We start from the raw sequence: 14,154 nt of genomic DNA on the forward strand, positions 1-14,154 counted from the left end.
GCCACATAATCACTGATGTGAACAAAGGTGCTCAACTTCTTATATAGTGGGCGAGGGGCGCTGCATAAAAATCAGGAAAACTGAAACGATGAAACAGTTTAACACTATATCTCCACATGTAAGTACTACATAGCTCTCAGTCTTTCCACGTTTTCAGATATTATCTCCAAACATGTATCATGTATTTAGAAATAAATCTCTAAATGTTCATTAGATTTCAGGCCCCAGTCTGTGCCGACTCACCGGACAAGTCAGTAGGTACCCCAGATGAAACGGTATGAAAATGTTACATCGCATATATCATGACCACAATTATCGCAGTCTGCACTATTGTCACAATATTGCTATAAGAAAGCTAACCCAAGAATGAGAAGCTAAGGTTGGGTGATATGGCCTTAAAATAATTGTTTTCCCACAAAAGTCTGATTTAAATCGATTTTTAATATTCCCTTCGCTTATAGAAAAAGCAAATGACAAGGACATTATTCAAACAAGTTCTGATCTTTGTTTCCCTTCAAGGATTTGATTTAGAAAGTTTTTGGTTTTTTTCCCCTCAACATCATGAAATGAAACATCAACCTGCATGGCTCAGCTCTCTAGTGCTCTTTTCTCATGTAGTCTGGCAATGTGACCTTGGCAAAATATTTGCAGCATGGAAGCATCTACCTCGGGTCAAAAGTTTTCATTTTGGCTAAATCACAGCTTTTGCAGTGATTTTTTAAATGGGCACCATGTCTCGGCTCTTTTCTTGTCATATGCAAAATAACATGAAAATATTTGAAAATAGTTTCTAAATGTAGTGACCCAATCATTAAGTTGGCAACGCTGATTGTGCTTTTGAAAACTAGCTCTTTGTTCATAGCCATGTTGTTAGTGGAAGCAGTGCACATCAGCGGGGATGCGTTCTGAACTACGCAAGCTGCTAAAAAAAAACAGATTTTGGCCTTGGCCGTGGACAAACAAAGAAGGCGAGGACAGGCGGCATGTTGAGGTGAGGGGCTGACGACAACACCAAGACCACCTGATCCAGACGGAACGAGACACCTGGGAGCACTCGGGTAAAACAAGTCCAGGCCTGCTCGCCTGCCCCCCGCCACCGTCATCAACGCAGTGCAAATATACAGTATTTCCTCTGTGCGAGCATACAAGAAGTAGGTCACCTACTTCTCAGATGTTTGTCACCCAGGTTGATGGCCACATCCTCAGTAGGAGGTCACCAAGTCTGCGGCGGGCTCGGGTTTCGTTTCAGACGAAATCCCAAGCGGCCTCGCAAAGTTAGACAAAATGAAACCAGAATGCCAATCATGCGTTTCCACCTGCCCTTCCCACACTTGTGGTCACCAACCAAAACAAGTGTTTTTTTCCATTGGTTGACCATTTCTACACAGTCTGCTGTGTTCTATTTAGACAGATACTTTATTCATTCAGAAGGGAGATTCACAGTTCCAGTCGTCTCTATGAAATGAAACCAACAACACAAGGCAAAGTAAGTACACCAAATAACGAATAATATTTAAGATGCAAAAAACAAAGTCCTGTAAAGTGAAAAAGAATGTCTTGTAAATTTGACAAATGACAGAGAAGTGCTGTTAACAACTAAATGACAAAAATCACAAGGTATATAAAATGATGTTTGAAAATTGTGAAAAATAAATCCGTTGTGTCTACTCTCAAACGCTGTGTGTGTGTCCGCTGAATGCGCTGAAACCATGCCCTGCTCAACTGTCAATAAAATAACATTACTACAACCTGGAAAAATGGACGCATCTAGCATCTTTCTTGTGCTCCACATAACTAAATCTTTGACCCAAGAAATTATTGCCGCTTAAAGCCTCCCTTGGATGGAATACATCCCACTGGGTCATCACTGGGCTTTTCCACGCCGAAGCAAAGACTCACTAAAGCGGACACACCAGCTCGAAGCGCCGGTCCAGACATGGCTGTCAAGTCGAATAAACAAATAAATAAATAAATAAATATTTTAATAATCCCCGCCTTCCTCTCTGTAATATGCGTGCGCTCGCAGCCGACAATGAGGCCCTCTCAAGCAGCCACACCATGCCAACGCGAAGCCTCATTCCACACACTGGCTGTCAAGTCGAACATTAAATAAATAAATACCCTCTCCTCACTTTTCCATCCTTCTCTGCATGACATGCGAACACTCACTGCCGACAACAAGGCAATCTAAAGCGGCCACACAAGCGGACTACACAAAGAGAAGATGCCTTTTCGGGGTGTAGGCCTAGCTAGCTAACCACTGGATAACCGCTAATGCAAATGAAGGGGCTCAAGTTCTTATATAACATGAATATGATTTCAAGCTTCATTTTGAGCTGTCAATACTAACAAGGCTCTGAACTCATAAATTCAAGTCAAGCACCTTTCAGTTTCTTGAAAACAGATTTGCTTGTCTTTAGTTTTCAAATACATCCACAGAAGCAAAATCCTATCTGTGGCCAAAAGTAAACACACCATAGTTCAATATAATAAAGTTGCATTTCTACCATCTACATTGCTGCAAACAAACAACAACATCCATCCATCTATCTATCCATTTTCTGAGCCGCTTCTCCTCACTAGGGTCGCGGGCGTGCTGGAGCCTATCCCAGCTATCATCGGGCAGGAGGCGGGGTACACCCTGAACTGGTTGCCAGCCAATCGCAGGGCACATACAAACAAACAACCATTCACACTCACAGTCACACCTATGGGCAATTTAGAGTCTCCAATTAATGCATGTTTTTGGGATGTGGGAGGAAACCGGAGTGCCCCGAGAAAACCCACACAGGCACGGGGAAAACATGCAATTAATTCATCAAAATGAATATCTTAGAATTCCCCCTCCAAATCTTTTGTTTTTGTGACCAATTCTAATATGAATCTTGAATGTTTGAGCTGAGTTTGAGTCTGGATTCATCATCACATTAACAGAAACCTTGTCCCAATATGACTTTTAACTCATTCAATGCCAGCCTTCCCACTTAAAATGGATATTTGACTTCTAAAGCCGTCAATGGCAGTGAATGTGTTAATGACGTTGTGCTTACTTGTTATTGTTATGATCCATTTTCTGTGTCCAAACAAACCTCGTCGACCACGTATACAAGGTGGTGCCCACGAAGACTCAAGTGGACCACAGGAAGCGAGTCAGCACAAAGTTGTGTTATTATTCACAAGTGCAGACAGAGGCAGGTTGAAGATGTCCACTTTTAGAATACAAACCGGGCCTTGTATGTGTACAGATTTAAACTTTCACCCACAATCATCTCCTCACCAACAAACCTAAAAGTTATTTCTTGCCAGTCATTTATACTCCAGACAACAAGAAAAGCCTTAAAGAATATTTACTGTATACAGTGGACCGCCGCACATTTACGGGTCGGCACCTGCGGATTCACCTATTCGTGGATTTTAAAATATATATATATTTTTTGAATTATTTTATGTTTTTTTGTTTCCCCAATGCAGCCCTATGGGAGGCACAAGTCAGTGCAAACTGTAGGCCGGTCCCAAGCCCGGATAAATACAGAGGGTTGCGTCAGGAAGGGCATCGGCTTAAAACTTTGCCAAACAAATATGAGCGTTCATCCAAAGAATTCCATACCGGATCGATCGTGGCCCGGGTTAACAACGTCCGCCACCGGCGCCGTCAACCTGCAGGGCGCCGTTGGAAATTCAACTACTGTGGGTCGAAGTCAAAGCAGTTGGTGTTCGAGAGGAGGATGCAGGAGATAGGCTTACATGGAAAAGGATGACGCCCTGTGGCGACCCCTAACGGGACAAGCTGAAAGGAAAAGAAGAAAAAGAAGATTTCTTTTTTCCCCCCATGGCAATTATAATGGCAATCAATTATTCGCAGATTTTCACTATTCGCGCTCGGCCCCTGTCCCTATCCCCTGCGAATAACGAAGGGTAGACTGCAGCTCTAACAATAAACCAACAAGGAAACTAACAAAGTAAGCAAAACAACCCCAACCAGAACTTTAAACATTGTATTGTTAATACACTGAGAGGTTTATTCCATTATACTATGTTATTTTTTTCTCTCTTTTACACCAGTTATCTAGAGTCTATTCATAGAAACCCTACACTGGAAGGCTGGACCCTAGATTCAAACTCAGACATGCTAATCACTAGTGCTACCTGTTCCAAATTCTCTAGAATTGATGTATGCTGATATTGGCAAAACATTGCGTTAATGTCATTTCATGAGTTACTCTTCAATTCCCACCCCCCAAATTAATACATCCCCAAATGTAGTGAACAAGAACAATGGGAGCTGCTGTATTATCTGCTCTTTGAGATGATTGATGAGCCTTATAATAAAGCGAGATTACACTATGCTTCGTCTATGATAAACTATGCGAACTGTCGTCTCTCAGCATTCTCTTCCTCCCACCGGAATGTTCATCCAACCAGCTAAGCAGGAACAATACTGACGTGTTGCATCTTGACTACACTGCTGTGCGATTCCAGCTCTTCTGCAGACTTTATTCTCACGCTTTTCCTTCTTCCTGGACTTGCAATGAGAATGACAATTTTTGCTGGTAACGTCCTGGCAATTAGTGGTGGGAACGCCACTCTGCAGTAGATGTAAACAAACACGCGTGACCCATGGTGAGGTCAGGATGCTGTTTTCCGCCTGTGGAGAACACAGTGTTCCTGGCAACAGCCTGCAGGGAACGCTCAACATTCCAAACTTGCATAACCAGGCAGTGGGAACACCCACAACGACAACTTACATTTAAAGCTGCTTCCATGGCCTCAGACACTGTTTTCACTACAATTCTCAACTCCTGTTAAGCATTTTTTAACCCTCTGGACATCTTTTATAGCCAAAAATGTATAGGTACATAGCTTTATTTCAATTAATCACTTAAAGGGTAGTTTTCAGTTTTAAAACTGCTAGCAAAATTTGAATGTTGCCTCACTTCACTAATCCCTCCCCCACTGTCGAGTCTCTTGACCATAGCCACGTCCCTCATTTATGTGCACAATCGCGATTCTCAAATATTCATTCATAATTTCACCACAAAACCCCCATCACCCTACTATTGATTTCATTAGTCTAATAACATAATTGTCCAAGTCATTTTTGAAAGTTTTGAGAAAACAAGAAAAATAAAAAAATAAATTAAAAAATTCAAACAAATCCAGTTGTCTCAATTCAACCTTTGCAGATTACCGTTACCTGAATGACTAACAATCAACACACAGTAGAAATATACATATTTCATATATTTTTTAGCAAGCACTATTATTTGTTTGGTAGTTTTCAGCAAGTCAGATGGCGTTTAAGCGATTGATAAAGAATAAAAAGCAGACACTATTGAAGTATGATGATTTTATAGCAGTGTGTTTGTGTGTGTACATTTTTGCCACAAAGGTATCCCAAAGGTCATAAATTTGAGAACAGCACAAAGGTTAAGGACATACTTTGCTAATACCATTAATGTTTAAATATAATGCTCTATTTTAAGAGCCAGTGAGTAAACCTCATTGTCCTCAACTCCACCTCCTAACCTAAAAAATTAACCTTAGAAATTTTGAGAGATGACTTCATGACTCGACGTCACGGTGCATTGATGTCAAGCGACTAAAGCATCACTAAATTTACGCTCATGCTTATGCTCCATGTGAGCCTTCAGAGTTAGAAAAGTTGATTGTACAGCTTCATTAATGTCTCTTGGGTCATTTTCTTATTCAGTGTATTGAGGGATGTTTTCAGTTATAAAAAAAAATAAGTGTTTCTTTTGCTTTACACAACAGCTGCATTATAGAGCTGCAAACTTTTGAAAAAGTGTAGCAAAGTGAATGTTTTATTTATTGTTTATTTTAACCTGTAATCTTAGGCTGCTTAGTCGTGCAGTTTAGAGGATATGAATGCCTCGTCCTGTCTGAACAATTTAGCTATGTAACAGGATAGCTTGATACAGTTTTCTGCCTCTGTTGCAGTTTGTTGAGATGGATATTTATTTCAAACAGAACAAGAGGTTGTAGGTTTGAGAGCGCAAACAGAGGACAAAAAAGAAAAACAACAACAGAACAACACCACATACATTAGCATTTGGATTTTATCTACAGTCTATGTGGACTGGGAAAGCAGTGATATACCTTGGTGAGGAAGGGACGCAACGAGTAACCAAAGTGTCACTTGTCCAATCGAAATAGTCAAATACATCAACACATCAAATATCAAACTTCAAATCCATTCTTACATTGCTTTTAACCGTTTTCAAAGGTCTGTGTGAATGCATGTGTGAAACTCTTCAAAAACTAAACAGAAAACTCCTCCATCGAGTTTCTGTTGTGTAAATGTAGTGTGTAAATTTAGTGTGGTGTGTACTGAAAAATAGTGCAGGCCGAGCACAAGTCGACCTTTTCTTTCACTCTCTCTTTCCTCCATGCAGGCCAACTTTTGTCGTCTTTATCTGCACACTCAAGCACTCACAGTTCCGAGTTGAAGCATCAAAGTTCTCAGTAAGAGCAGCTGAGTGGTTCGGTTAAAGATAAACTTGTGCCACGGCCCACTTCCCGGAATCAGAGGCTTTTTTAAAAGAGAAGGGGGTGGGGGCAGTCTGTTGCCAGCGACCAATGCGCACAGCAGGCAAGGAGGCCGATCCTCGAGGCTCAAATTACCTAAAGTTCAAACTGCAGCAGACAGGTTTGCCTGGGAAACTACGGATTGGATGTCAGAACACACATCATTTATTTTCTTGCAGACTGGAGGCAGATGAAGTTCTGCAAAGAATCACAGTGGCTGTGTTGGGAATCTATCCCTACCCACTTTATAGCACCCTATAGCATGAGCTTGCCATTTTGTAGTGCTGTTCAGAAGTGTAGTAAGCATAGGTTATCCCCATGTATAGAGCCCTTACTGTACCCTACAATGCATCTGGAAAGGTAGTGAACAACAGACGGTCACTAGACGGTCAAAAGCAATACAAATGCGCCAATACAGAAAATTATTTTCCGTGTAACTTTTGAGCTATGAGTAGTCACTTCGTCAATTTAAAAAAAAAAAAAATTATTGGAAAAAAAAATAAAAAATTCTGGGGCTACAACTGATTAATGAAAAATTCAATCCCTTACAATGATGAAAACTGATTTGATGTATGAGTAAATTGGGATATGAAATAGGTCATGGAACAACTTTAACTGCGAAGTCAAGTATATGAAAATCCCTATGTAGTTTTTCCAGAGTAGAGAATGAATGATTCTGCAAAGAATCTTTTAAAGTTTGGATTGAACACTGAAGTTAAAAAACAACAAGCTTGAGCCTGACAAGAATCAGTCTACACCGCCTGCAGAATCACAATGTGAACTATGTGCTTGATTGTTTCCAAATCGGCCACGCCTGCAACGCTCCCAGCGCTGCAATGTCAGTGAACAAAACTTCCTGTTCGATGATCTCCACTGTTCATCTTTGAATGTCCGACAAGCAGAAAATTCCAGGCCACGGAAAACACAAGACATGTTAATTCATTGATACCTTATCTGCGTATATGAGAATTACAAACAGAATGATGCAGTGCACAAGAATAAACTTATTAGTAAACAATAGACATTTGCCAAGATGTCTGTCAGGGCTAGGGTGCAATATTCTGTGAGTTGAGAACTTTCCGTGGGAATTTACAGGAATAAACCAGGAAGTATAAAACAATTCAGACATTTAAAGCTACCTTTGTACAAATGGTAGCCCCTTTCACACGGTTTCCCAAAAATTGGTAAACTGACCTGTTGATCCAGGATTTATCAGACTGGATCTTTCACACAGAACCCAGAATTTATGATATGTCTCTAGTAGTAATTTCACTGGAATGTGTACCTAATGCTCCTTAAACACTCATTCACTGCCATTAACGTTAAGGGGATGCTAGCCAAGATGTGGGCACATACAAATTTTGATTTAATGTGTGGGGGTGGACATAATCATTGTTATACGAGCATTTCCAAGACACATCATAGGAGCTGTGGAATGTAGTCACTCGATACACTGCAGTTTCACAGGTTCAGCCGGCAACATCTGGGATGGGGACGGAGGAGTTTATCAATTTAAATTCATACCCATGTTTTCGACATGAGTCACTTCCAGTCTGCACTGACCAATTTACCCGCCCTGAAGCAGAAATGAGTCAGTCGCAAGATGACAATCTTGACCTTTTACAAGGCCAGCAACAGTAATCTATGCCAAAGTCTCACGCGATTGTACTGCGAGATATGTCAAAGTCTCACAAAATCTACATTTCATGGTACGTTGTCTAGCAAGCTTGTCAATTTCACAAGATGTGTCAAAGTCTCGTGAAATATGGCCTAGTATTTGTGTATGTTTGTCGGAGTAACACAACATATTAGCATAGGAGCATAATTGCCAAGTAGGTTTTAACACACGGTCACAATATTTAAAAAAAAAATATGCTTGCTTTCTCATTTATGTCTGTGTAGATTATCAGCAATCACACAGTAAACCAGTTGAATCAATGCAACGGGACTTGTTTGTTCAACATTTTTTTGTTTTCTGAGTTTGCTACAAAATGACAGGCAAATATGGCATTAAGTGAACAATATGTCAAAGTATCACAACACCAGTGAAGTCTCACCAAATGTTGAACTCTCATGAGGTTGTCGACATCTCGCAAGCTGCGTCAGTTTCAGGCGATGATCTTTCTTACTCTGCATCTTTTTGCACATTTGTCAAAAAAATTAATAAATAATTGTACCGACATTACCAGATAACTAGCAACCCTTTATTGCTCAGTGACTGTTTTTCTCCATGTCTTTATGTCTCAAAAGTGTTCTCTGTCAATTGACTGTCTGTTGTCGTACTAGAGCGGCACCAACTACCGTAGACAAATTCCTTGTGTGTTTTTTGGAAATAGCAAATAAAGATGATTCTGATAAATTGAATGAAGTACACAAAAAGTGTTAATAATTGCATTCAAGACAAAGGGGGTGATATTTATGTGTTAATATATACGTGTTATTGAAATTTTCTTATTCATCTTTTCAAATCTCCCCTTAAACTACCTGCTGCTGCCGCTTCGGTTTGCCTTGCACTGGCGAATCTAGCTCACGTGGGTCTCGCCCTCTCATTACTTTATGTGTACCCTGTTAAGATTATGGAGCAAACGTTCGATCCACGCCCCGTGTGTCTGTTTTCGTCTGCTTGAATGACTCAACATTAGCCGTTGCTTCCATCTAACAGCTGCCAGTCAAAGCTATACCCGCGAGGACGTCAGGACGAGCGGTTAAAATCACTCATGAGTATGTTCGCTCCGTAGTACGTCGTTCTTTGTGTGAACGAATCACTCATCTTACAAGTTCGCAGTGAACTTCCGTAGGAATCACTGCATACGGACTAGCACGTCGCTCCTTCGCAGATCACGAACAAAGAAGTTCAACGAACAAATCACTCACGGCTAACAGTAGATCAGTTCACTTTCATTTCATTCAATTCAATAGTACATTCAGTTCAATTCAGTCCCTGCCCCACCTGCACAGCGCTGCCCGACGCTGGCTGCTCATTGGTCATTTGCCGGTGTGAGTGACAATGCTGGCGAGTTCCAAATCACAAGGCAGGACATATGGTGAAGTTCCACCCTCGTCTGCACGCTACCTGCTCATTGGTCATTTGCCAAAAATTCAGGAGTGACTGACCGTACGTTACAGCAGTTGTTTCCGCTGCCAGGCGACTCGCTCACCTCATGGCAGCGGCAAAGCTCAAAGATCGAATCATTTTATGAACTGATTCAGTAAAGTACAGTCACTAAAAAGATTTGTTCTTTTGAACGAAATGTTTGCAAACAACACTAAGGCCAGTCTCAGAATACGTTTTGTAAAATATGTCAAAGTATCACAAGATTGTCAAAGTCTTTGAAAATATTTTCAAAGAATGAGCTTGTCGAGACCTCATAAATTACAGCAAGAGCAAAGTCTCATAAAATATGTCTCAGGAGATATGCCTAAGTCTCACAAGAGTCACAGAAGTCTTGTATGCTGAAGTCTCAGTGTTGGAGTGACTCAAATGTGTTTGTTGCCTTGGCTACCAAGCAGCCTGGTGAAATGTTTTAATGCTAATGAGGAAGCAGCTTTAATTATGATGCCAAGTGGAAGTCAAGGACGTGTGTTGAGATGAATCAAGGGTGTTGTCGGCGCTTCCAACCCACATCAACCCCCGAGATTCTGCAACGCCATCTCATTTTTCTCCTGAATGATGCAAGCATTCTTGTTAAGTTACCCACAACCACCCCCTTCTTCCTCCCCCAACCTAATTCCCCCTCAAGGCATCAGGCTGTTGCTGGCGTAACCATGGGATCCGAACAAATAGTGGAGGAGTAGAAGTTCCCGGGCAGACATGTTTGAGACATTGTCATGTCTCATGGAGTTGTTATATAATTTTGGAGGATGTGGGTGGGGGGTATATTTCTAAGAAACTGTGTTGCGGTGTGATAAACTAGAAGTAGAGCGGAAGTGTCGCATGGGTGAAGAAGAAACAACTTCTGCAATTACAGAAATTCCCCCAACAGAAAGACAGCATGAACAAAACCATTTCAGGTTATTTTCTTTTTTATTATTAACTAATGAACCCATTTTACCATCAACACATTGCCGTGGTAGCTTACAGCTGGACCCGTACCAGCGCAGAGTGCTCGCCCTTGCTGAAGACTCACTGTCTTCGCGCCTTGTTTTTGTAACGCAATTCAAACTCAGTCCTCGGAAGGATTCTTATGTGACTCAAAACCTCCAGGCCGCAGTACTTCCCGAAGTTCTGCAGTTCTTCAACTCCTGGCGCTGATTCAACTCGAGCGGAAGCGGCGAGCGAGACTGATGCAAATGCTCCGCACTCCGCTCACAAAGCTGGATTGTTCTGGAATGGGACTTATGGAAATGAGCTTCATCGTCGCTGTGCATGGAAGATGTGGCTCGTGCTTCCTGCTACAAATTCTTACAACTAAGCTGGTGCAGAGTAATGTTTTCAGCACGTAAACGTAATCACAAAACAAGCGCAAAATCAGACTGAATCCTTTACAAATTTGCATAGAAACATATTTTGCATCTATTAGAAAAATAAATTTCTTCGTAAATTAAATAACTGATAATTGCTGGACGAAGTCGACTCATGAAAGTAGTAGGCGTGTCTGTGATAAAACTTTAAACCGCAGTCAGGAAAATTCAACTGCCACAACAGCGACTTTGCCTTCACTTCCATCTTTTAAGTCCAAGGGAAACGTGGACGTTGCTTAAACGTATCCAGCATTGTTGTTTCAAAACAATGTCTTTAGAGAGTCCAACAAATTCACCTGATCAACAGGGCCAGTGTGGCACCGATGCCAGCCACTCCAGCAAAGGCCATTAGCGTGTTCCTCATTGTAGACTCAGGGTCCACTTCCCGAAAGAATTCTACAAAGCCATCCTGAAGGCAGAAGAAAAATCAATGGGATGATTAGTCGGGGAGTGCAGAGGTTTCATGACACGTAGACATTGCTGCATTACACAATCACTTTACAGTCAGCAATGACTCACTAAACTTACCCAAGAGTTGTTTTTCACCAGCCAGTTACGCTGGTGCAACAGCAGATACGAAGAGATCTCCTGGGCCACTGGCTCCACACAGTGGGCTCGGCCCTTTTCCTTCAGGTACTGGGACACTACAGCCCCGAAGGCCACCAGGCTGGCCACACGGCCCCAGTTGGTGGTCCCGTCTGAGAACAGGCTCTTGGCCACTTCGCTGATGAAGCCCATGTTGTCCCCTCGGTCGTCCAGGGACAATTTGTTGATAATACCTTGAGTAAATATGAGGTCCCATTAACCTAAGTGTCCTTTAATAATAATCATATTTCTCACAAGAAACATGTCCATCTTCTTACTGTTACTTTGCCATACAACTTTTTGCTATTCACATTGTAATGCTGTCTTGTATCTAGATAATGTCTACTGGCCTTACATAAACATTTAAAAAGCATTTGTTGAGGATACCTGGAGTAAACAAAAGGCCCACTCGTCAAAGTGTCCTTTTGATCACAACTTCAAAAAATATGTCCACTCATCTCATCATTAGATGTCTATGGTACTCTTTGATGCTCACTTGCCATACATGTCAATCTAGATAAGGTCTACTGCCCTTAGAGATTTCAAATAATCGTCGTGAAGGCTGAGTAAATAAAGGGCTCAGTTTACCAAAGTGTCAAAGAAACATCTCCACTCTTATTGTTGGCCTTTTGTGCCGCTTTGCTTTCAAATTAGAACTGTTCACATCTTGGGTCTGGATAACGCCCATGAGCCTCACAGAGACGTTTAAATATTTGTTGACGACACCTTTCGTAAATACAAGGCTCAGTTTGCAAAAGTGTCCTTTTTTATATCTTATTTACTTACAGAAACACATCCGCTCTCTTATTGCTGCCTCTCTGAGCCAATGTTTGCTTATTAATGCTGCGCAGTCGTTGAAACATGCTACTATGTTGTGTCTGAACAAAGCCCATTGTCCTAAGAAATAATAATAAAATTAAAAAATAGTACTTTTGTAAAGAAATTCGGAAACTTCAACACGAAACCTAAGGCTTAGGAACAATACGTTTGAGTGCTAGGCACTAGACGTTTCCTGGTTGTGAGGAAGAATGGCGGCCGAGGCTAAACTGGCACGTCACGTACTATGCGTAAACTACGCACAAAAAAAGAAGAAAGATCCACTTACCATTGTACTTATATCTATACTTTTCCAACAAACTCGCCACGACTCTTTTCATGGTCGAATGTGCCTTGCTTTCGTTCCAGCGAGCCGTCGACAGGCCGGTAAAGTCAGTTAGGAAGTGGCTAATGAGGCTCCTGGTCTCGACGTCCAAGACGTCGTCGCCGCCAGCGTGCTCGTCCTGGGGGTCGGGCGTACCCGGCGGCGAGCCATCGCCGACCTCCACGTCGTCGTCGTTGCTGTTGCAATGGTTAATGGTGGCGAATCCACCCTTGGAGGGAATTTCCAGCGCCCCGGGTCGCTGCTTGGCGGTCCCGCTATTGCCGTTGACGGAGTCCAAGGTCGCCGCGGCCCTCTGGAGCTGCGGCGACGAGACGGAGGCGACTGGGACCGGGGGAGAGCCGCAGTGAACCGAGCCGTCTACGATTCCATTTTGGGGAAACATCAGGCAGCTCATAACGCGCCTCGTCGTCTGCATCATATTCATTTTGAAAGTCGCGTTTTTTCCTCTTTTCTTTATCGAGGAAGGGAGGGTGAAATTAAAAAAAAGTCACCGAGTGGAACAAAAAGCTAGTCTTGGTTCTAGTTTAAGCTCCCGCAACCGCCATGATGTAGAAAGGCGGAAAGCAGCGAGCGCATGCTCATTTTATAACCACTGTATCCACGTCACAGTGACGTCAACATGACTTGGAAAAAGAAAAACGGAAATACAGTACATACTGTACAAATTCTTAGTAACCCGTTAACAACGGACCGTTATGATTCATTTTAGCGTGTGTGTGTGTGTGTATATATATATATATATAATTATATAATAAATTCAATGTGAGAATTATTACATTTTTAAATTGAGTTTTTTGTTATACTTATTATAAACCCGGCATAATGAAGTTTTGGGTGTTATTTTAATTTATTATACTATTTATTTTAAGATAGGCTGTTTGCAATCATGTGAAACTAATCAAACACTATTCATTCAAACTGGATATTCGGTATAATCTATTTTTTCCTCCAATAATTGCAATGTGCACTGTACACAGTGTATAGTTATCCCACTGTATAGTATCATACTATATTACTCACGATCATGGCCATAACCAGTAATCGTTAGTAATCCCGATATGATTGATAAGCGTGGATATGGAATCTTCTCTCGTGGTATTAAGATAACGATGTGAAAACTAACTAAATAAACAGGAATAATTTTAAAGGATTTAAAGGAGACTGAAGGGAGAAATCCCCAGAAACAAACAAGAACTTAAAGAGGCTGCTGTAAAGGCCTGGAAAAGCATTTCAAATGAAGAATTCAACAGTCTGGTGAAGTCACTGGGTCACAGGCTTGTTGCAGTTATTGCAAGTAAGGGTTATCCCACCAAATATTAAATTTTATTCACTTTAAGTTAATTTAATCATGTCTGTTCCAATACTTTTGCTCACTTGAAAAGTGTGTGGCTTCAAACAAA

General features: G+C 41.5%; 1 protein-coding gene across 1 annotated transcript; it reads right to left on the reverse strand.

Annotated features, from left to right (window-relative positions):
• Positions 1–10,551: 10,551 nt before the first annotated feature.
• Positions 10,552–13,325, reverse strand: mcl1b (MCL1 apoptosis regulator, BCL2 family member b). The gene is made up of 4 exons (XM_061674702.1): positions 12,698–13,325; positions 11,536–11,786; positions 11,304–11,416; positions 10,552–10,870 (listed from the first exon to the last, which is right to left on the reverse strand). Exons 1-4 carry the CDS (start codon positions 13,176–13,178, stop codon positions 10,738–10,740), a joined length of 978 nt encoding a protein of 325 aa, XP_061530686.1. The 5' UTR covers positions 13,179–13,325; the 3' UTR covers positions 10,552–10,737.
• Between the last annotated feature and the right edge of the window lie 829 nt (positions 13,326–14,154).

Source organism: Phycodurus eques, chromosome 4 (genome assembly GCF_024500275.1).
Source record: "Phycodurus eques isolate BA_2022a chromosome 4, UOR_Pequ_1.1, whole genome shotgun sequence".
In the NCBI taxonomy this organism is placed as follows: domain Eukaryota; kingdom Metazoa; phylum Chordata; class Actinopteri; order Syngnathiformes; family Syngnathidae; genus Phycodurus; species Phycodurus eques.